The 24,314-nt window shown below is 39.0% G+C and overlaps 1 protein-coding gene across 1 annotated transcript in view; it reads right to left on the reverse strand.

Moving 5' to 3' along the window:
* LOC146460537 (uncharacterized) overlaps positions 1 to 24,314 on the reverse strand; it is a 222,867-nt gene that overhangs the window by 107,705 nt on the left and 90,848 nt on the right. Inside the window, exon 10 of the mRNA XM_085088145.1 lies at positions 22,265 to 22,336. Within this exon, the coding sequence (XP_084944271.1) occupies positions 22,265 to 22,336 (72 nt within the window). The remainder of the gene's footprint in view (positions 1 to 22,264; positions 22,337 to 24,314) is intronic.

Below are 24,314 nucleotides of genomic sequence, written 5' to 3' on the forward strand. Positions count from 1 at the left end.
GCGAATGTTATTGTTCAAATATATTTGTTTTCTTGGAGTATTGGCAATCTCGTTGGATCACAGGCGGCCCAAGCTCAAGCTGTGAGTTGCGGTGACCATATTGCGTGATAGCGGTCACGGCGCAAATGTAAGAGTTTGTATGGGAATATTTACGATCGGGTTTAGGAGGTAAAAATTCCGAAAATTTCTCAATAAAAATGACATACCCTGTGTTTACGATGTACTGTTTGTTGTTTCTCTGTCTCCTTTTGCTGATTTGAGGTCATTTTAGCGAGTTATCGTTTCCTGGGTTTCACACTCCTAAGACTGGAGGAAACTCACAGCTTGAGCTTGGGCCGCCTGTGGTTGGATGACCAGCTCTGATTGTAAGTGCCAATGTACGGAGTAAAATTTCTGCATTACCACGACTAGCATGCAGCATAGTAATTATATTATTGACTTTGTTCCGACTTAATGAACGTGAGCAATAAAGCCTCTCTAGTCCGTAAAGAGGGAAGGGGGGGGGGGGGGTGGGGTGGGGGAAATCGAACCGAGGTGACTTTCAACCTGCGTTAATATTTGAACAAACGCCATGGAAAAAAACTTCCTGCCGACTTTTTCAAAAATTTCTTCAAGGAACAATTTGGTGTGGTCAGTTAGTGTTCTTTGCCTTTACATTGACATTACCATGACACCCAGTTTTTAACAAACAGTTTTTTTTTTGCCTTTTATTTTTGTCTCTTGCAGCCAAAAAAAACATCCTTATATATATCAGCCGTCATCACTATAACAGCTATATCACGAATACTTCTAGAAGTCTTAAGGCCCGTTTACACAGGCGATTTTTACGGCGATTCCAAATCGCCCGTGTAAATTAGCGGCGATTTCATAGCGATTTCGTCGCGATTTGTCGCCACAAAATCGCCGCGATTTCGAACATGCTCAAATTTTGAGACGATTTACTGGCGATTTTTTCAGTTTGAAAGTAACAAGAACCTACTTTGGTGTACCCCGAGGGTAGTTTGTCACAAACATGGCGGATGTTGCTTGTAACACGACCTCAAAAACGTCGCCAAAAAAAGGAGAAAGCTCCAAAGGAAGCAAGAAAACTTGGTCGCCTTAAGAGGAAAAATATTTAATAAGCCGTTGGGCACAGGCAGACTGTAGCTATTTGAGTCGTCTCTACGTCCATTTCCATGTTACATTTTTATTTGCAACACTGACAATGTTGCACAATAGGCCATTTTCATTATGGTGTCATTTGACTACAACTACCATAATTCACTTCGTTTTTCTTTTCAAATTTAAATTTTGTAATCCCAGTGGAAAGCAAAGAACAATAGCTCAAATTAGCACGAGAAAACAAAAACCAGAAGGATTCTGGTAGTTGTAGTAAAATGACGCCATAGTGAAAATGTCCTATTGGAGACATGGTGCTGTCGTGCTTAGTATTAACATCGCATGCGCTCCGTGCTAGCCGGTGGAAAAAGGTCGTAGACTCGCCACAAAATCGCCATGAAATCGCCGCTAGCTAGTTTACACGGGCGATTTGGAATCGCCACAAAAATCGCCACTTAAATCGCCGCAAAAATCGCCTATGTAAACGGGCCTTTAAAATAATGAATATAAAACACGCGTTCCGGATACAATGTCTATTTTTTTTTTAATTTGGAAATAAAATGAATTAGGAACAAGCTCTAAGTAAACGTACCAGTATTTTTGGCCCGCAGGTTTAGTCGGCAAAATTGAATCAAATACCTGCATGGCTTAGGGGCATTTTGTTACAACTTCAAGATCAGCGGCTTAAAACAAAGTTTTGAGACGGTAAATACATACGGCCAACACATTGTAAATGTGAAGAGGACTCAAATTGAAAATATTAGACAACCTGAGTTATTTCAAACAACGAGTGTTCGGGCCTACAAAACACAAATTTACATGCTACTATATTCTGCTTGGAAAATAAATATGGCAGCATCAGTTTGTCTCGACGATTTGCTGTTAGCAGCTTGTGGGAAAATTGGAGCTCAAAACGAATACTCTGACGGAGGAACGCCTAGCAAGGATATGTTGTTCCAAAAAGGAAAGAAACGTTCAATAATCAATAGAAGTCATCGTTACAAGAAAGGCTGTCTGACAATGATCTAATTCCTTCTTTTTAAAGGTGGTATGCCGACGATACGCTTGCAATAATGCCTGGACTCGATGCAGCTGAAAGTTTCCTTAATGCACTCAATGGACTCCACCTTAGTATTCATTTTACTATGGAACTTTCCAATAACGACTCAATTCCTTTTATTGGAACGTTGATAACAAAGAACGGCAATAAGCTGGATACTCAGGTCTATCGGAAACCTACGAATACGGGCCTTTTACTTCATTTTCAAAGTCACACCGATTTGCGCTACAAGAAGTGTCTTATCGGAACAATGGTTCATCGTGCAAAGGAACTTTCCTCTATGCATCAAGCATTCGTCGATGAATGTAGGCATCTAAAATCTAAATCTAAATCTAAATGTTTCATCACCTTGGTTACCCTAGTTCTTTGGTGAATTTTATCATCAACAAATGTGATTATTCCTCTACACCAGATACTGAGACAAAATCTGATGAAACTTTAAGAGTCAGTATTCCGTTCAGAGATCAAGTCTCCGCGAACAGAGTCAAAAGGCAAATTTATGCGCGATCTCAGTTCAAAAATCGGCATTGATGTACAACCAATCTACACCAGTAAGAAACTTGAGCAAGACCTAAAGCTAAGCTTAAAGAGATCAAGCCACGCATCGTAAATCAGCATAGCGTTGTTTATTGTTTTTAATGTGATTTGTGTGATTCAAATTACGTCTGATATACGACGCGCCATTTGTTTCAAGGCATTGCTGATCATCGATACTCTGCCATTGGTCGCCATCTGAGAGATGCCCATGGGAACATTGGCTTAACCAATGAGAGCCAATATAGAATGCTCAAAAAGTGTAGCACGAAATGGGATTGTCTTGTTTATGAAATGTTGTACATAAGAACAACAAGACCCAATTTAAACGACCAGAGCGACTCCATTAGAGCCAAACTCTTTGTTTAACTTTCAATTTATTCATCTCATCACTATATATACTCGATTTCATTATTTTACTTTCACTTATTAATAATAACAATCTTTATACAGGGAGCCCACATCACGAAAGTGATATTCAGTGGGGCCCTGTAAATTGAGAAATGATTTTAAAATTACAATTATTTTAAAAATTACAATTATTTAAAAGCAGGAAATACAAAGCCAGCTATAAGAAATAAAAATTAGAAATAAGAATTAAAAACTAGCTAAAAACACGCTCTTTGACACGTTGCTTAAGGACGGTGCCTACTAATACCGAAGTATTTTTGTACGGTTTATGACTATGCGGGAAAAGCAGATCTTAGCAAGGCCTATTGGAATCCAAAAAGAAAATTGGGGGTAACCACGCATTTTTCAGAGATAACTAAGCAACAATATCTCTAAAAAGCGCCAAAATATAAAGCAATGTATGGGATTTTTTCCTAAATTGAAGCTTAATTTTCTCGGAAAAATGCATGGTTACCCCCAATTTTCTTTTGAGATACCAAAGGCATTTGGTAAGTTCTGCTTTCTCCGTATAGTTTTAAACCGCGCAAAAATATTCCTGTATTAGTAGGCACTACCCATAGGAAACCTGAGTATCTTGCGATGCGCAGAACGTATGCGCAGTAACAATAGTAGGCACCGTCCTTAAATAATAAATACGTTGCTTGATAATGACGTTCTGGAAAAGTCGAAACGTCGTGCTATGTTTTACAATATTTTATTGCAGATTTTTATTGTCAAATGTTTTACTAAATCCTTTCTTATTCGTTACAAAGTTACAGGATGAAACCCAAAGCCTCAGTGGTTCTGAGTCGCTGTAAGAGTGGTGAAATGATACTGAAAGATGCTACTGTCAGTGTAGCGTGTCATTTACCAACAAAGAAGCTAGATTACAGATTGGAAAAGCCGGTTTTTATGGCCGTTTTTCCCTCGTTCAAACCCAAAGAAAACTGACCCACAGCTTAATTAACAGAACAATGGCCCGGAAACCTTCACTTCTCTTCAAGTATTTCAGTATCCTTCTCAGACTAAAGAGTGTAGGGTGTACGGCAGACACCAAACGCCCTTTCTAAAGATTTGAAAAGAAGAGCCACCTTTTTGCGTAAAGTCTCGCAAAAAAAATGGTCAATTGGACTCTTTAAGTCGTGTACAGACGGTTCAACGTTTTTTGATCAACAAGTATTTCGACTGCTATTTGGCAAAAGTTCAACTGTATATCTTGCCATGTTAAATGCTAACGGTGAAAGAGGCTGTTCAAAATGTCGAACAGAAATTGTGTAGGGTTCTACTCCGTTCAACGACGGCAACATTCAACGTGTTGAACGGCAAAAGACTAACGTTTCTGGGGACTATAAGCAAAAAAACACGGAGGAGCGGGAGAGGTGACAGTCATTGCTGTGAAATTGTATTGCACAGCGCCTTTCAACCATGATAAAAGTATATGGAAGGCCATTTGCTACTTTGACTTTGTCATGGAAGCGGTTGTAAGGTTTAGTCCAAATGTTTCCCACATTTGACCTCACCTTTGACAGGTGTTAAAAGTGTGGTAAAGTCGCCACAACTTTGACGACACTTTTTGCCGTAATTCCAACTGAATGTGAGCAGGTCAAGAATAGAATCGTATTTGACCTCATCCTTGACAAGTATCAGTGAAATAGCAACCTATGCTATGTCTCTATTGAAAAGGCGTTTGCTAATAAGACCCTTTCCTTCACTACCCATAATTATTAACTTTTGTACCATAAAAGACTAAGCCAAGCTAAAGCGCACTGACCTAAAAGTTTCGGTGAATATGTCTGTCTCTGAATATGACTCTAAATTGGATGCTCACAGCGTAGAATAAGCTCCTAGTTACGCTAAAGGGAGACATGGTAAAGAAGCCTAGAACCCTCAATACTGGGGCACTGAAACAAAGAAGGCTAAAAACACAGATTGTTGTGGCAAAACTTGGGGGGGGGGGGGGGAGGGAGGTAGAGCCTATCCCCTAGGGCAGCGGTGTCTGTAGGGGAACCTAAGTTAGCATGCGTGGAAAATCACTGGGAACTTTGACATGTCACTTTGCAATAATAATAATAATAACAATAATAATAATAATAATAATAATAATAATAATAATAATGATAATGATAATGATAATGATAATAATAATAATAATAATAATAATAATAATAATAATCAATTTTATAGCGCTTTTTAGATGATATTCAAAAGCGCTAACAATATAAAAACGAAAAATTTAGTCAAAATAAATAAAATATAAAAAAAGGCAGATTTACTCACACTAGACAAACTATTGAACTATAGACTATATATCGCATCGCGATCCTGGGGATCTTCTTATTGCGCTGAGGTGACGTTATTTTGCGATAATGTCGTCTCAAAATGACGGTTTCTGATTGGCTCAAAAACTGTCGTGTAAGCATGGCAGCACGGCACTTAAATGGGGTCGGCTAAATAAGCGTATATAACGGTTTAGCAGTGCTGATATTTGACTTTACCTTCGACGTGCATCAAGGGCAAAGAGAAACTTGTGTTCGTACTTCACGCTTGTCAAAAGTGTATCAAGAGGATTGACGCGCATATCAAGACACGAAGATAACTGCATACATGTTGCTCACCGATTGCGCAGGAAGTACAAAATTATTTTCCTGCCCAATCAGAAGGCTGTGCTAGCTGGGCTGTTTGGAACTGGTCAGTAAGCAGTCTACCCTCTTACTTTTCTTCGCCTTATTTTCCCGCCTATTTTCACTTTTCCAAGCCCGCACTATCTGCCTCTTGGTTTAGAAGGATGCTGGATTCAAAGAATGGGTAACATTATGGGCTGTCAGCTGACATGACTCTAAGACTCTCTTCAGGGGAACAAACGAAGCTGTTTTTAATGTCAAAAACCTGGACAGATACAAGAACGGTAGTTTTTTTATTTCCAAAGCAAGATTATTTTCACCCAATGGTCACCTAAGGATGATCTTCAATTGAGAATTAACCTTCACGTTTGCCAACCAACAGTGGCGTCCAAAATGTCTCCGATTCATGATTCCGATTCCGATTTTGATTCAAAAGTGTCAAGGAAATTAATTATCTTCTTTTCTTAATCTTTCTCCTTAAGCTTTGACAAATTTCACCTCGTGTTAGCAGATTTGCCAAATTTTAATACACGCCGTAGAAGTTGAGTGGGGCTGTACACCGAGCCTTAAGCAGATAGAAGGATCACTAGTAGGACATACTTTGCGTGAAATGATAAGGGTTTCTTGTCGAGTCGAACAATTAGTTATGTAGACGAAGAGTGTTTTTCACGTCGTGAAAAGCACATTAGTTAATTCAAGTAGAAGAAACATTTTTTCTGGAGAACGTAATAATTTACAGTTGTGCCGTGAAATTACTTTGCAATCATCCCAAAAAAAATTTGTTGCTAAGACAAGTGACAATGCATTACATGAATTACGGGAACATAAACGATGAAACTTGGTTTTCACAAGCTGTGACTTTCACAAGAAACTAAGTCGAAAATTTCTGCCTCATCAGCCTGTTATGTTTGTCAAATGTAAGGGCCAAACTGAAGCATTGACTGCTTACTTTAAAAGAAAAAAAACATATTTTAGTTGATACAATTAACAATTTACATCAGTATCGACAGTTTTTGATGCATTTATAGCTATTTTAGAAATCTTAAGTTAAACTTTTTGCCAGGGGAGTATGCCCTCAGATCCCCGTAGTTGTCTCACGTTAACGTTCACTCTCACGCTATGACCTGGTGGTGTGTTGTGCAGCGCGCACAAGAACAATTACCATACGGACAGACTCTTTTGTGCCCTCTCAATAGCTCTATTTTGCCCTAAAGTCTGCACTTCCCACAAGTCCTTCCAAACATAGTTGCGTTTAATAGCGAAGTGAAGCCTACGCAATACACGTTTCCAAAGCTCACAATAGTCAGGACTTCTTTATATAAAGTGTTTGCTGTAAAATGCCTTAATTTGTTGACATCTTTTGCACGTGCGTTGACCAACTTGACAAAGGGGTACCTAATTTGTTGTGAATGGGCCTAAATTTTCAACTACCGTTTCTAATTATTGGCAATTGTGCCCAATTACAAAAACATCATCCTCTCTCTTTTCTGTTGTTGTTTGATGATGGAGTGATTTTTCATTGCATCATTTCTAGCTTACTGGTGTATTTAACGATGCCTTGGCATTTCAATTGTAAGAGCGGTTGTTATCATTACGGGCATTCTTACCTAATGCAGAAGTCAGGGACCGCAGCATTCAGCCCCCCTCCCCCCAACACTTTTTGGATGGTTAACAAAATATTTTATTCTATTTTACTTAATTTACCATATCCATTACTTACAGAAACAACTTACATTACATATTATTTAGTATACTAAGGTTTCCTCCGACAAACCCGACAATTTCAGACAATTTGTCGTTTGGTTTGTTGCTGAACGGACGAGTAGATTTCAACCGTCAAAAAATGGAATTTCAGCTGTTGTTTCTACAATCGACTTCCGATAACTCGAACCTTCGACCGAGATTGAAAAAGGTTTGAGTTATCGGGATTTGAGAAAAAAATGGCCGGAAATAAGAAAAAAAAAAACGGTGTTTACTGTGTATTTCTATTTCTACAGTGTACATTTTACTAAACCAGCAAAACCTGAACTGTACTGACACACACGGCGGTTTAAATAAAAATGCAATGTTTTGGACTACCGGGGCTGTTTGTTTTGACCTGTCACGTCTTGCAACTGACAAACATGGTTCGTGCTATCGAGGGTAAAATTACAGTATGACAGAAATCCGGGGGAAATCGATTACAGTTCTCCCTGGCTCGAATTAGCGCGAAATTCGAGTTAGTTAGGTTTCGAGTTATCGGGAGTCGACTGCCTTTTCATTCGTTCTTGAATCGGGGTTCACGAAGATTTTAAAAGTTTCATCACTGAAAATTAAAAGCTCGAGTAAGGTCTTGCACTAAGGCATTCATTTATGAAAGGTACTTATATCGCCGTAAATATTTGAAACGGAGAATAATGTACAGTTAACATAGCGATTTTGCTGTATTTTGGATAAAACTTCTTAAATATATAAGAGAAAGAACCGGTTTTGTAACATGAAATTGCTCTTACAAAAATCGCAAAGATAATTGAAGGTTTTTCTCGTAGGGAGAACAAACTATAATCAATTTTTAGCGACTTCACTAAAATACACAGGAAGAACTTGAAAACATTGGCCGATTTTTGTCAAGTTGCAATCCACTTCCATCTTACCCATCCGCACCCAAACATAATTTTAAATAGTTTCTGTGCACTAGTAGGAGTATTGTATTGTTAACAAAACTCAGCCATTATTTTAACGATTCCGTTGAAACAAATACGTTTTTTGGCTGTTCATATTGACACTAAAAATAGGTGACACTGCCCCTTTAAGGTCATCCTGGATCATTCAATCCCGCTGTCATAACGAACAAAGAAGCACATATGATACAACAAAACTAGCATAGCTGTCATTAGCCTGTTTTGTTGGTCAAGTGTTGGGGCTATACTAAAGCATTGACCGAGGTTACTTCAAAAGAAAAGAAAATATAGTTTATAGTTCATAAAATAAAAAATTACATTGCTATCGACAGTTTTAGATGCATTTCTAGCCATTTCTAGCCAAGACTTAAGTTTAAACTTTTGTCGGGGGAGCATGCCCCCGGACCCCCCCTAGTTGTCTCACCCTAACGCGTTCGCGTTAGCCCCCGCACTCCAAAACCCGCTCCGCGGGCCCTGAGAAGAGAGTTCAAGTCATTGCTATTTATCTAGGCACCTTATCCACAGTCATTACCGTCGAAATTTGCCAAGTTTCATACAACTGTGCTACGAAGTATGTGGAACTGTTCCAACAAAAAGCAACTTTGAGCCAAATTGTCAGTAACAATATGCGTCCAAGGAAAACTGTGTGGTGGATGGAGGCCTACCTTGAAGCTCTCGTGAGATTCTACCCCACAATTTATCTTCGAGAACTACAAGAGATACTCGCAAACGATTTCCAGCGTAGTCCATGCACGCGAGGTTCCCTCGATAGCGGCAATAGCCAGGTTCTTAACAAAGCTGAAAATAACGCGAGAAAAGTGTGTTCACGTCGCTAAAGAACAAATGTCGCCACATAATCGCTACTGTCGTCAGTTATATTTTCAGTGGAAGAGAATCATTGATCCAAGCCGCGTTAATTTTTTCGACGAAACTCATTTTAAGGACGGTACCTACTAATACCGAATTAATTTTTGCGCCGTTTATGACTATTCTGGGAAAGCAGAATTTAGCTAGGGCTGTTGGAATCCAAAAAAAAAATTGGGGGTAACCACGCATTTTTCAGAGATAATTAAGCAACAATAATTCAAAAAGCGGTCAAATTGAAAGCAATGTATGGCATTTTTTTTTTCGAAATTGAAGCTCTATTATCTCTGAAAAATGCATTGTTGCCCCCAATTTTCGTTTTGGATACCAAAAGCACTTGCTAAGTTCTGTTTTCTCCGAATAGTTTTAAACCGCGCTAAATTATCCCTGTATTGGTAGGCACCACCTTTAGGAAACCCGAGTATCTCGAGATGCGCAGTAACAGAGGTAGGCACCGTCCTTTCCAGCTTTGAAACTGATGAGCGCAATTACGGGCCATCAAATTCAGGGTTGGCATGTCCATCGTTCCGGGAGAAAGCCGCAGAGCTCGGGCTGGTAAATTCTACGTTGGCTTTTTGTGGATTTACTGAAGGAGTAATTCAAACAATTCCGGTTGCAGGAACCTTGACAGCTGAATTAGTGACTGAAATAATTGAAAACCAGGTTCTCACCCTTTTACCGTGCTTTTTGGCTGCAGATAATGCAAGAGTACACGATGCCGCATATTAGCAAGAAAAAACATAACTCTGGTCAAACTACCAGCTTATGGCTATAATTTAAATCTTTGGACTTGTAAAGGCAAATGTTCGTTTTACTCCTGGCATTTTAAGAACAAATCCTATGTTGGCAATTATAAACACGTTCGAACAAGTCCGCCCTATCAACGTCAGAAATTCTTAGAAAAGATCTTGCGGTGTCTTCGTGTAAATAGTCTGAGTAATAGAAAAGCAATGAAGACTTACAAATTTGCTGTTAATTAAAAAACTAAGCTTACTTGCATCACTAAATTTGTGTTACTGTAACACAATATTTTTTACGTTAGTTTCAAAACTTCGTTGGAACATAATATTAATTTTGTCACAAAATGTGAAGTAAAGAGTGCATCTGAAACCTGCTGCCGAACATAATTTCACAAAACAAAACATAAAATTAAAAAAATCCACAACTGAAACAAAAAATTTTGTCTTGCAAAATTCTGCTTTTGTCTAATTGCCGCGCTCTTAACAGGTATGTGCCTTTTTTTCCAAAATCACAGAAAACGAGGTAAATAACATAAGTCGAAGAGCTGCATATTCGACCAATAAGTATAGCGTACTGAAGTAGCTAGAAACATAAGGATAACATTAAGGATCCGTGGATTTTGTTACTCGTGATTTCATACTAATGCTATTGATCTGCAGTGAGATTGCAGGATGTTTGTACTCAGTTTATCCCGGATATGAGAGTCCTGAGCCACGTCTTTACAAATCTGATCATTGTTGTCTCTCGCTTTCCCTCTACTAACTATGGCTTTCGGGGGCTTTCTCAGCTCTCTTATTTCGTAGTTAAAAACAGGTATTGTGCTTTTAAGCCTGGTTTACACGTACGACGCAAGCATAAGCATAAGCACAAGCATAAGCACAAGAAACCTACGTGTAAACCGGTGCGACGCAAGAATAAGCGCCTTGTGCTTATGCTTACGTCGTCCCGGTTTACACGTACGACGCAACGACGCAAGCATAAGCATAAGCGCAAGGAAAGGAAACTGAAAAACAGTGACAAGTTGTCAGCGTACCGGCAATCTAGTTACTCATGCGTTGCCATTTTCCACCATGTTGGAATCAAATCTCACGCCAAAAGGCAGCCCGGCTGCGCGATTGCGCCAAATTTGTTTGCCTCTGCGCTTGCATATGTCACGTTATGCTTATGCTTATCGCACGTGTAAACATCCTTGTGCTTGTGCTTGTGCTTATTCTTATGCTTGCGTCGTACGTGTAAACCAGGCTTTAGAGCTGACATGTATCTCTATTGTTTTGGCTTAGTAGCGCGCATCAGGCGTTAAGTCACAGAAATGGCTTTGCGGTTCGGGTTAGCATACGCTATTTTTCGGCGGAGAGAAGTGACAGCCAGAAATACGTCTGCATTCGCAGAGTAACTCGTTACTGCGATTCATCTTTTCTTTTTCTGTGTGATCCAGTTTAGGACCGGTTCGTGTAAACCGAATACTTATAGAAGCAAGTCCCTAACCCACACAAATTTGAGACCAGTCCCCTGTGAACATAGCTGCTCCTTTATACAATGTTTTTTTTTTTTGTCAGTGTAGCTTTCACGAACAGCAAAATGCTTTGCAAAGTCCTTTTGTATAAAAGGTAAATGCTCTTTGAACTTAATCTATCCTATGACGCTCGTCAAAGTTTGACTTCACCTTTGACGTGTGACAAACGTTTAAAGTCAAATCTTTTTGTCACATTTGATTTCACCTTTGAGAGGTGTTAAAAGTGTGTGAAGCCATCACAACTCTAACAAAGGTGAGCGGGTAAAAAAAATTCCATATTAGACCTCACCTTTAAAACTATCAAAGGAATAGCAAAGCCGTTACATAGTATTAGACTTCACCTTTGATGTGGGACAAAGGTGATATCAAATTCATTTCACCTTTTATCGGTACCTGAGGTGAAGCATATCCAACTTTTCGCAAGAACACACAAAGCAGACTTGACAGACTATGCTTCTTGCGATTGAGCAAAAAATACAAAAATATCTTCCTGTCCAATCAGGAGCCAATATTATCCTGGCCTGTAAGGAGACTCTACCAGAGATCCTTCTTTCTGTTGGCCAAAGATTTTTCCTGCCCATTCGCTCATCTCCAATTTGTCCTCGCTTGCACTGCTTGGCTCCCAGGCCGCGAGTTGGGGGAAGGGGGAGGAAGGAATTCTTGCCGCGACGACTTTGTTGAAGCTCAATAACAACTCTTTTTTGTAATATTTGAGCATCTGAACAATTTATCTGGGAAATTTCATTTGGTCCTTTATTGTTCATTGCCTTTGATGTTACCATGGCAACCAATTTATGACAGGTGAAACAGGGAGACAGCTGGGAACCAGGATCACAGAACACAGAAAGGAAGCAGAAAAGATCTCTAACAGAAATTTCAAAAGAACCACCCGCAGAGCTTCTACCAATGAACACCATAAATCAGCCATAACAGACCACGTCTGTCAGAACAATCATATTATGAATTGGGAAGCAAGTGAAATAGTTGAGCAGGACGGCGACAAGTTTAAGCGATGGATTAAAGAAAGCATATGTATTAGATCGAACACTCCTACTATGAACAGGGACGAGGGAGCCTATCAGCTTTCTCCCGTATGGACACAAGTTATCTCCACCCCCAAACCAGGGGGGAGCGGGCGCCTACAGAGTGACTTTGCGCATTTATCGCAATAATCAACACCTTCAAAAGCCTATTTAAGGCTTCTGACACTTTTCATGCTTTTCAAGTTTTGATAAAGATGGCTGACAGTCATCGAAACTGTCAGCATTAATAAGACATTAATATAAGACTGGCTATGTTGTAAGAACTTTTAAATCGACTGTTCACTTATCTAGCCTGATGAATTTCTTCAAGAAGGTACTTCTTTGTTTTTTTTTTTTTTTTTTTCAGAAAATGTAAGATTTCACTATAATTTAAAATTAGGACAAATTACTTTTCTTATCGTAACGTTTGTGTTTTAGTTCATATGGCTGTTTCTTTATTGGTTTTGATTACTTTCCTGCCTGCAAACTCCCCTCCACGACTGGCCTCAGAAGACGAAACAAAACACCTTGGTCTAGGACTTTTTTTCCCTCCCTGACGAAGAATACCTTGTTTTGTGTGGTTACTGTTTGATCGGTTAACGTGGAATTGTTACAAAGGGTCATGCGCGATTAACTGGGTGACGGCAGTGTTGGTGCTGGAATTCCTCCAGCAAACTGGTCTGAGTAGAAGCTAGTAGAATCATAAACTGTGAGCTCAAATGTGGATTTTTTTTTTCGGGAGCCGTAGCATGTGAATACTTGCTGGTGTTAGTGCTTTGTAGTAAGTGGGCTGAAATATTTGAAAACTCAATTGACAGTTGCTTTCTACGTGATTAGGAGAACAGTGCACTTTTTCATAGGAACCTTTTTACTGAGATTAAATAAAATTTAATAACATGTACATACTAAGAAAGCCAAATTTACCGAGAGTTGGCTGCCGCGACATCTTCAACCCAGCACTAGAGTACGTGTAAGTCGCACAACAGAGTGTGTCATAAGAACTTGACTCAGCATTGAGGCACATATTGCTCTCTGATAGCTGTCTTGTTCACGTCCACATAGCTTTATTGAAATACTATAACAGGTAACTAAGAACATCATATCGAAGTGGGGGGGGGGGGGGGGGGGGCTTTGTAGTAAGTGGGCTGGTGGGCTGTAGTGAGTGCGCCGAGCCGCTGGCTCAGCGGCTATAACAGCAATGCGCAGCCAAGTTTTTTTTTTTTTTATTAAAACACACAACTGTACATTATTAGCACTACATACATCACTTACAGTAGTTACAATACTAACAATGCTTACAATGCTACCCCTATCACAATTTATTCTCTTAACTTACAATATATATTTTACAGAGGTAAACAACCGACAACACATCACAGACACAGTGCAGATACTTCAATTAGAAATAGACAGTACAGAATTTGAATGAGCCATCCACATGTTTTCTCCACGTAATATCACAACAAAAGTTATTATAATAATGGTTCCCATCTTTTCTCTTTTCCTAAAATGGTTAAGCTTCTTATTTGTTAAGGCAATGAACCTTTTACTCTCCTTCTTGGCTTCTCTTTTGTGTAGAAACAAATCCAATTTTGGGATTGTTTTGTTTCTTCTACACTCCCATATACATAGTTTACCTAAAATTATCAGATAATTTAGTAGGTCATTTCTATTTAAAATGCCCACTATAACATCTTTTAAAGAAATATTCACTCCGAAAATTAGACCACCAATTGCAAAATCTGTTTCAAAAGGCGTGCGCATAGGAGCAGTCATAAAAGAGATGGTACTTTGTAAATTGCGCAGAAAGAACACTTCTCTAACTCAATTAACCCAATTTTAAATAATTTGGTATTTGTAAACAAGATGTTATTTAATAATTTATACTGAAAAGACCAAACAAAAGTTTCACCTGCTGCGTTATAGGGGATCGAAAACACCTCCTGCAACGGGTCTGAAATTTCCAAATCGACAGACAGGGTTTTGAACCTATTCGGGTATTTAGCTTTATTAGCAATCAGCAGTGAGTAAAACTGTTTAGATTTCGCTGAGTGCGCATCAAATTCTGTATTATTATATTTGAAAGCCATAGGATCAAATTCCACCGTTGGGTAAGAGGATACCGTGTAGCACGAAAATTTTGCGGGAGTTTTATTTTGCGGATTGGCGATTTTTTGTGGTTTGCGGGAACAAATATTTGCGTTTCGAGATGACTGAAATTTCTGCTGGGAACTAATTTTTGCGATGCTCTGGTTTAAGGGGCAGAATATTTAAGTGGAAGAAACCTGAATATTTTCAACTTTTATTGTCTACCCCTACCATGCACAGCCAAACACCGTTTCGTTAATATGGTTTGCCACGACGTTATTACCGTATATTATTTTATAAGAAAGCAGTATGCATGAATGTTTGAATTACCGTAGCTGAAACCTTACTAGGCGTACAGAGGGGCTTTCGAGTGAAAGATGTACTTTGAGACCTAACTGGGAGCGGCCTACTAAAATGCAAAACTATGCCCTACTGTAACACAATGAGACAGATTCAGTCGATAATAATAACACTCTTGTTCAGTTGAACTTCTGCACTTCTGTGCAGGCCACCGCAGAAGCGCCAATAGAACATGGTTGGTCTGCTGAATGATTCAAGTCTGTGCGTTCCTTCAGATGACCCATTCGTGCCAATCTAATGTACTGAATTGCTTTACTCTTGACAGCTCTAGTTGCTTTATCCAATGGAAAATCATGTAAATGTTTTTGTTTAAGTCCAATGTATATCGCTCCAGTGGCATAAGTCTACTAAAGAGGAGTTTTAAATTTGACTGAAGGGAGTTAATTTTTGCGGCGTTATATTTTGCGGGTATTTTTTTCTGCGGGAACTAATTTTTGCGGATCGAGTTCAATCCGCAAAATCCGCAAAAATTGGAACCCGCAAAATTTTCATGCTATACGGTAGCCTATCCTTAGGCACAGACAACCGTAAGGCAGACCATGTCAAAAATTAGAATCAAGCCCCACATTCTTTAGGTATTCAAAAGAGCGAACATTATCCAAACTAAATAATAGATCATTTAAATAAAGAATTCCACAATCTGCATATTTTTTTTTTTTTATAAAAACAGATTTGTTATCAATTCTTATCTCTTTATTATTCCAGATTACATGATGAGCATAATTAATATCAGAGAAAGCATTTCTAAAATCTGCCCACCAGTCAAGTAGCTCCTGATAAAAACCCTTTAAACTTAAATTGAGATCTCTTACATCAAAATTGTATTTTAAGAGCAGAGTCCCTCCATATTTTTTCAAATGAAATGTCAAAATACGACTTCCATGGACTTACCCGCGCATCAAGAACCCGTGAAATCCAGGACTCACAGCCTTATTGCTTTAATTTGGGTTTCAAGATCCGTAAGATTCAGGCCACCGTTCTTCAGCGAGTTAATGACTGAGAGTCTCGTCACTTTATCTGGACCTTTCCACAAAAATTTATATACCATCCTCTCCATCTGTTTAATAATTTCTTCTGGGGTTTCCAATATTGCAGAAACATATAAAAGCTTTGGTATAAGGTCACTTTGCCAAACAAGAATAAACCCCTCAAACTCCATAGGTTAATCGTTTTTTGAATGTCACTTAGGCCCGGTTCATACGTCGAGCTTTACATGAGCCGAACCTAAAAACCTATTAAGGTCGACCCAAATAATTAAGTTCGGCAGTTGATTCAGACGTCGAACTTAACTGAAGTCGAACCTAATTAAAGCTAAGGTGAGAAAGTAGATTTTCGTGGTCAGCGGCTGTTGTTTTTACTCAACAAGATTCAAAATGGCGGGAAAGATGAATTCTGACATGGAAGAGCTTGTTTGGTAAAATAATAAAGATAGGCCAAACACGGCTCCTACTGGTCGAGATAGGAAGAATATGACCTTCAAAGCTAATTAACTCTTACGACTACGTCTTTCAAAGATCTCCCTTTTCTGTACGAAAGTAAGGAAGGGTCTTTGTAGATCTCCCTTAGCAGAGGCTATCAAGTGTCATTTACCAGGAGCCATAATCAGGGATGGGAACCGTAACGAGATGCCATTTTGACTTGTGGGCCTGTCCCCATGTGTTGTACCAAAAAATCTATTTTTAGAAAAAAATTGCGCCATACAAGGGTGCGCGCACGTGTGTAAACGGCAAGGATCGCGCGTGGAGAAATTGAGATTTTTTTCTACCTGTTCAAAATGACGTCCAAATTTTAAAATTCTGCCAGGGGATATCTCCTCAGTGCCCACATTTAAGGAATTAGACTCTCACAAAGGAAAAGTGAGTGTGCACTTCAAGAATCGATTCTTTTTTTTTTTTTAATCTTTCGCATCTCAAAGAAGTATATTCAGTTGTTTCGAAACAAGAAGAACAAGCACATTCCTCATGCACATACCAAGTCGAGGGAATGCACAGACCTCTGAGATAGATATAATTTATATAATTTATACGTAACGTATGCATTTGGTTCGGCACATGAAAAGTTCGACGTCTGAATCGAAGTCAAACTTTTGCCGTTCTATTCGACTGGTGCAGTCGAATAGAACGGCGGGTCGACCCAAATACAAATTTGTCGATCCTAACTGATTCATACGTCGATCTTTACATGCTCCGAATCAAATGATTAGGTTCGGCTCCTGTAAAGTTCGACGTATGAACCGGGCGTTAGTTGACAATCAAAGCCATTTCGTAATAATATCGCAACACCTCTTGCATTACTGCTCCCATGGGCGAGTTCTAAAGGTGCGCCCTATTCAGCTTTTCATTGTTTCTCTTTGTCACGCGTAGAATGTGTTTCTTGAAGAAAGATTATATTTGCATTTTGTTTTCTACACCATGCAAATATTGAACTCAAACCTCTCACATTCAGAGATAGCATTTTGAAATCACAAGAAACCATCATGAATCGTCCTCAGTAATGATCTGAGGGGAGAAAAATATGTGACGCAGGCTATTGACAATTAATATACCATAAGTAATGGATAAGAAGAGTCTGCAACGTACAAAAAACAAAAACAGACAATTATAAAAACACAAAAATAGCAATATTTGGATGAAAAAAGTTTCCGAAGAACATATTGGCGGAATCTTTACTAATGGAGTCTCGCATCCTTTGCTCCAACAGCCGTGTCCGGTCCTAAACGTTACATGGCTTTTCTTTATTGGTATCCGGTCGTTTCGTTCCATGGTCGTTTCGTTCCAAGTCGTTTCGTTTCAATTCGAACTTGTTTTGTTCCATAAAAAAAGGCGTTTCGTTCCACGCAATAGTCAATTCGTTCCACAAAACACTAATAGTTTTACAAAGTTTTAAAGTGAGTATTCGAAATTAAGAAGTTAACTTAACTTGACTTAAAGAATTAAATGTAGAAGTTTCATAGAAATTAAAAGATGTTCGGCATGGAAGCGGAGCCTCGGAGGATATATTAGTACCTAGTCTCGCGCAGTTATAAGGATAGTTTTGATTTTTAATAACTAATAAACTCATCAGTATTTGTAAAAATAAAGTCCCTAAATATATAACTAAGTACACTACGACATAAAATAAATACATGTTCACTTATCTGGAAAGAAGAAAGATGAATCTTTAACTTTGTAGAGAATACGCGCAGGGACAGACCAAGGAATATAAGCGAAGTCCAGCTCTTCTCCAGCGCGAATTTCGTCACTATGATTCTCTTTCAACCTCTTTCGTTCGTTTCCCACTTTCTTCGACCCGTCGTCAGAGATTTCCCCTCGAGAATTGATTATCTTTTAGGGCCGACGCGGCGTTGCGGAGAATATACTGTTTATCTCGGCGGTGCAGCGTAGTAAATACACGTGATACACGGGTCTTACTAGAGGTGGAGCAGTATTTTCCTTGATATTTTGCCTTCATATGTTTGTTTGATAAGCACGCATTATTTCCAGGTCGCCTTCCAACTTCATATGCTGACTTAAAATGTTATTGACGATATGCTGACATGAGGAATCTTTCTCGGCACCTTCAGGAATGTCCCATATGATAATATTGTTTCTTTTTGACCAGTTCTCAAGTTCTTCGACCTTTCTTTCTAAAGTGGCAACGCAAGTGGAGTCCGGTTTATCAGTCAAAGTAACCTTTACCATCTCGACTTCTTTATTAGTAAATTCAAGACCTTGCTTTAAGTCATTAATCTCACCCCGACAAGTTAGCTGTTATGGACTCGAGTTGCTAAAAAGTTTAACGAACAGCACATCATGGCGGCTTTGCCTATCTGAAACAAGCTTGTCGATTTGCCCTGCCAGGCTCTTGACCAATTAAGTTAGTTCTTCTAAATTACTATCAGTCGGCATTTCTTCTTGTAAATTGGCTGCCCCTTTCCGTGGCCGTAAATTTCTGCTCATGCTCGCCAGGATAAAGAAAAAAAAATAGCATAGGAGCGGAGCACGAAGTGACTTTGGAAGTCATACGCGGCCCTTGCTGTTGACTTGGCTGGAATTTCTGTGGTTATTAGCTCTGATTTAAGGTTTACCACGTCAGTAACAGTTCTGCTTGACGTGGCCTACTTTGCTGTAAATCTCATGGGCGACCCTTACGGTTTCTGACTCCTGGCTGATCTTGGCTGTTGTACTCAGTGTAAGTGCAACTCTGCATACAGCATCTGTGACTGATTGCATTCTACGTATCTCATCTAGCACTCGCGATTTGAACTCGTGCTGTTTTTTTTTTAATTGTTAGAGTAGTTTTACTGCTGTTATTGTTTGTGGCCATCTCTGAACAGTTTTGAGCCATGAGAATCCTTCTCTCTTCTCTTAGGATGCGAAGTTCTCAAGATTTGCTATTGAAGTGGGAATTTTCTCTGGTGGACTGGCTGGAAGGCTGCAATATTATAATTTCCATTCGTTGACAGTCTTTCACCAAGGTTGTGGGCCTCATCTCGTCATCTATTCATGGTTTCTGTGCTCGTTAGTAAGCTGCGATTTTCTTGTCTGTCTATCAGTGTGAAAGGCGATCCCTGTTGGTAGTTATTTCGGGCTGCAATTCTCTGCAATTCTTTCTATGTAAGTTCTAATCTCTTGTGGTCTTCGCCTCGCGGTGTTTTCGAGGAAGACCTGGATTCTGACGTCTTGGACACGCCTTTGAAATTAGCCTATTGATTAGAGTGCTGAATCAGAATAAACCTTGTAAAACCTTGCAGCGTCTTCACCATCCGCGTTTGTATTTGTCTCTTTTCTCAAAACTTCCGCTTGACTATCAAGACGCAACTTTTGAATTAGTTAGCAAAGTTTATTCTCATCTCGGTCTCATCAGTTAAGTTCTTATTAGTGTCAACAAGGAAACTTTCTATCTATTATTTAGATCCTTGGCGGCCTTTAGCTAATTCTTAAGCTTGTCGATTTTTTAAGTGGCGATGAGTCGGGAAGAAACGCTAAAATACGTTCCTACACTGAAAGTGCTTCGGATTTGAGTTCCTTTTTTGAAACATTACAGAGAAATAGTCCTTATGAGAGTAAACGGAGGCCTTATTCGCGCCGATTTGGGACCAGTCCCCTGAGAAACTAATTTAATTCCTTTAGATCTTTAAACAATAATGTTTTCCTACCTTTCACGAACAACAAAATGTATTACAAAGTCCTTTTTAAAGGGAAGCAGTGCGTTTTCCACTTGATTTGTCCTTTGATGCTCAGTTCTTAGTGAACTTATAGTGAAGGCTCTCAAACTGTGTAGCACCTTTGCCGGCCAAGCGACAAAGATGATATCAATTTGACTTCACCTTTGATAATTATCTAACGTGAAGAACATCGAATTTTTCGTAACAGCACAGGAAACAGACTGGAGACATACTTCTAGCCGATTGAGCAGAAAAATACAAAAAGATTTTTCTCTCCAATCAGAAGGAAGCCTCGGCTAAACCTTTTAGGGCGTATGGAACTCGAGTCAGTCCTCAGGGAACCTTACTTCTCTTCGCCGAATTTTTTTCCCGTCCATTTGTCCGTCGCCAATTTTACCACGCCCGAATTATCTGATCCCTGGTCTCCGAGGATGTTAGTTTGAAGGAATGGATAATATTATAGTCCAACAGCTAAAACGATCCTTCCCTTCCCTTTGAGGAAGCGAAGGAAGCTGTAAGTTTAATTTAAAAGGCAAAAATCCTTGAAAATTCAAAATAACGAAAATATACGCACTAACGGATTAGAACGATAACTTCGAAACAGCATTTCGAATTTTCTCACTCTTCTCACTCAATGACTTACAAAGGATGAGCTTCTATTGTTTTGAGAGGATTGAGAAAAAATTACGTTTAGGTGAAACCGTTTTCATCACAAGTAGGGCACAAGACACAAATAGCCAAGCAAAGCAATTCACATGGTAAATTTCTATTGATAAAAACAATTAAAATTTAACCTTCAAATGAGAAACATTTTTTTTCTTCGATACAAAACCTTATAATTTGGCAAACACGCAACAGTTACCGTGACGCTCAAATTTCCGTACATGATTGCAGCATTTCAAAGGTCAATAGAGCCTGGGTTACCTGTGGTCTTATCCCACAAAAGCCACTGTCTTAGGCACTAAAACAAAGAGTTTCAGATCGTGTAATATATTCCAGTTATGTTGTTGGAAATGTTGCCTGAGTTACAAGCCGCCATTCTTTGCTTATCATCGGATTAATGAGACAAGTTACCTCACCGCGAAACAACCGCGAGCGATATGTTGTATAAGGGTTTAAACATATCGTTTCGTGTTGTGGTTGTTGTTGCTTTTTGTTAAATAATTATTTTGCTTTTATCTGTTTGTTCATTTGGTTTGTTTTGGCTGTTTTGTTTGTTTGTTTGTTTGTTTCGCTCTTTCTTGCGGGCTCTTCTTTCTTCTTGTTTTGTTCTTCTAACTTGTGCCAATAACTATAGAGGTAGGGAGGGGTGGGTTGGGATGGGGTGTTTGTCACAAAAGGGCTCACAAAGATAAGAACTGCTATCGGTCACTGTACATTTACCAGAAAAGTAACTAAGCTTGGTTCTATACTTAACCACTTCGTACACTGAGAGACCACGGGCACACACTCAGCAAAAGCTGCCCAAACATTGGTAGAAGAATCGACCAATGTAAGTGGTCAGTCCAAGGATTAGAAACCGTCGACGTTACACCTCATCAGGGATAGCATAGTTAATATGTGGGCTCAGAGAACCCACATGGAACACTTATCTCGTTAAAACAAACCCACCCTATTAACTGTGCCAGCCCGGCTCATATAATCAGCCTCTAAACGGATTACATATAACACAATTTCATTAATTTTAAAATTGTATTGAATTATATTGTTTTACGTTGGAATTGCTGTAAATATGTTGATTTGCAATTTAATTCCGTATGGAGCCGATATCGCTTACCAACAAGACAGTCTTATATATAACAAGAAGAATCGAATTAAATTGAAACGGAATCCATTAATGTGGGTTACCAGTCTCGGACTTCGCGTCATGTAAGGGCTGAGTTTGTTGTCATACCTTGCCTGAGCGGTTTTCCTCCGGGTGTTCTTCGTTATTTCTTTCTGATCTCCTCAAAAACAATCATTTCCAAATTCTAACTCGATTCGGACTCTAAGAGCCTTGTTAAACAAATTCCATTTATTTATTTCAAGGTCATTAGCTGCGGAAAGACAAAATTTATCGCATGGAGTTGTTACACACTATTGTTATATTTTTTTAATTCCCCATCCTCGATCATTTCCTCCATGTACTCTCCACAACATGCTCATATTAAAGAAGAGTTGTACTTACAGTATACCCAGCCCTTTATTGTGATCAAAGATACCTTGGGGCAGGCTCTTGAGTTGGTTGTCACTCAAGTACCTACAACACAACAGAACTGTCAACTAACTTCTTAACTATTTCTCAAAATATTTAGTACGTCGCAATTCCGAACTCTCGTTGGCTGAACAGATCTCCTACAAGCTATTTGTATTGTGAACACTGTAAGTATTATTAGTATTGTAAGTATAGCATGACTGTATACGGTTAGTATAGTAAGTATTGGGACTTTGTAAGTGTTGTAAGCAGTTCGTAGTACTGTATATATATTGTATTGTGTGTCTAAGGCTAATAAAAATCTATAAACTAAAATCTCCTACAACAATCTCCTATTTAACAGATCGCAGTGCACTGCACTGCTGGAACCTTCTGACACTGTTTTATACAAATGATATAACCTACAATCATGGCTAATATTTTCTGAGGTAGATAAGAAAATAGTGTTGACAGTGTGTATTTATGATTATTTGTGTCGTAAACTGATGTCTAGAATCGGTTGCCATAAACTAGTGCTGTCATTGCGAATTTTTGGAAGCCCCCTCCTTAAAGCCACTGGAATCATTCGGATCGGTCTACAAACACAGCACCATGACAACATTGCATGGAGTCGGGGAGGCGGGGACGTATTTCGTGTTTAGTTTTGGAAATTGTCTCAACATTTCTGGCCAGGATTGTAGCTCAGGAAACGCGTGTATGACTTAGCTTCAAGAGCATCTGACCGGTGTGCGTCAAAAATAATTTTCCTTTGTCCTATGCTTGTGCAGGCAGAGTAAAGTTTGTTTTTTTAACTAGGCCCCACACGTTCAATTTTTTTCACAAAAACAACTCAAGAGACCTCATTTAACTTGAATACATAAGTTTAAGACGAACATTTTCAAGAAAATCCTTGATGTGATCGACGTCAACCTAAAAGATGCTAAGAAATCCATGAGTTTAAGACTTCTACCAGAGTTGTGAATGAAAACAGTAATTTTATGACGTTATAGGACTAAAACAAGCTTCGCACCAAAACGAGGCTGCACCTCTTGCACCTCTAAGAAAATGTGTCCCACATGAAAGGAAAAGACGCTTTCGCGTCTTATATATATGTTTTTAGCATCATCAGGTTTTTAAGAACTCTTTCGTGCGGGTGGACCAGTGAGGGTGGGACTCTGCAGAGACTCTGCGCCCAGTAACTGTACCCCAATGGGGGGGGGGGTAGGGTGGCAGCGGAGACGGGGTAGCATTTTGCTCAAATTATTTTTCATTTCTTTTTTTATTGTTATATTAACATGTTAAAAGGCGCGTTTTCACTCGTATCTACTTCAAATGGACGTATCTGGCACTGTAAATTCGATGTAAATGTTAAGAAATGTATGTTCTTGTCCCCCTTTAAGGAGGCAATACCGCTAAATTTGAATGAGATTTGAAGAGGTTTTAAGAGGGGATAGAGGAAAGAAAATGATTTTAGAACACTATCAGACAGTTGATACTCACGCAAGAGCACCCCAGGTTGCTAGTGGACTAATTGGTATCCGTCAATTAATTATTAACTACAAATTCCAATTTCAAAACTTCACTAAACCCTCAAAGTTTCTTATTTCCCTTTATTTTACCAATCTTTCTAGAAAAAAACTACTCCTCCCAAATAAATCCAAAAATCACCCAAAAATTCACAAAATACTCCACAACACAGATTCACGATATGATGATCCGCGAGAGTTTTTGGATTGCTTGAAACGCGAACGAGATATTTCCATTAAAGCCATGTCAAGTGGCGTAAAAGTGGCGTTCAGGTGTAACTCCCACTTAATAGAAATGTTTTATAAGAATTGAATTGAAGTAACATCGAACAGTACCGGAATGGTACAGTGGTATGGGTGTGGATGAGTTAATGCTGTTCTTGTAATGCTCACTGCTGGTATCTTTCAACTTTACTTCATCAATTAACTTGTAATTCATGTTGAGGTCATATAAAATCCACTTTCCTCAACACTTCACATTTTTTAGCTTTTATTTGTTAACAAAATGAAAAAGCCAT

The sequence above is a fragment of the Pavona decussata genome, unplaced genomic scaffold (genome assembly GCF_977016875.1).
Source record: "Pavona decussata unplaced genomic scaffold, jaPavDecu1.1 SCAFFOLD_211, whole genome shotgun sequence".
In the NCBI taxonomy this organism is placed as follows: domain Eukaryota; kingdom Metazoa; phylum Cnidaria; class Anthozoa; order Scleractinia; family Agariciidae; genus Pavona; species Pavona decussata.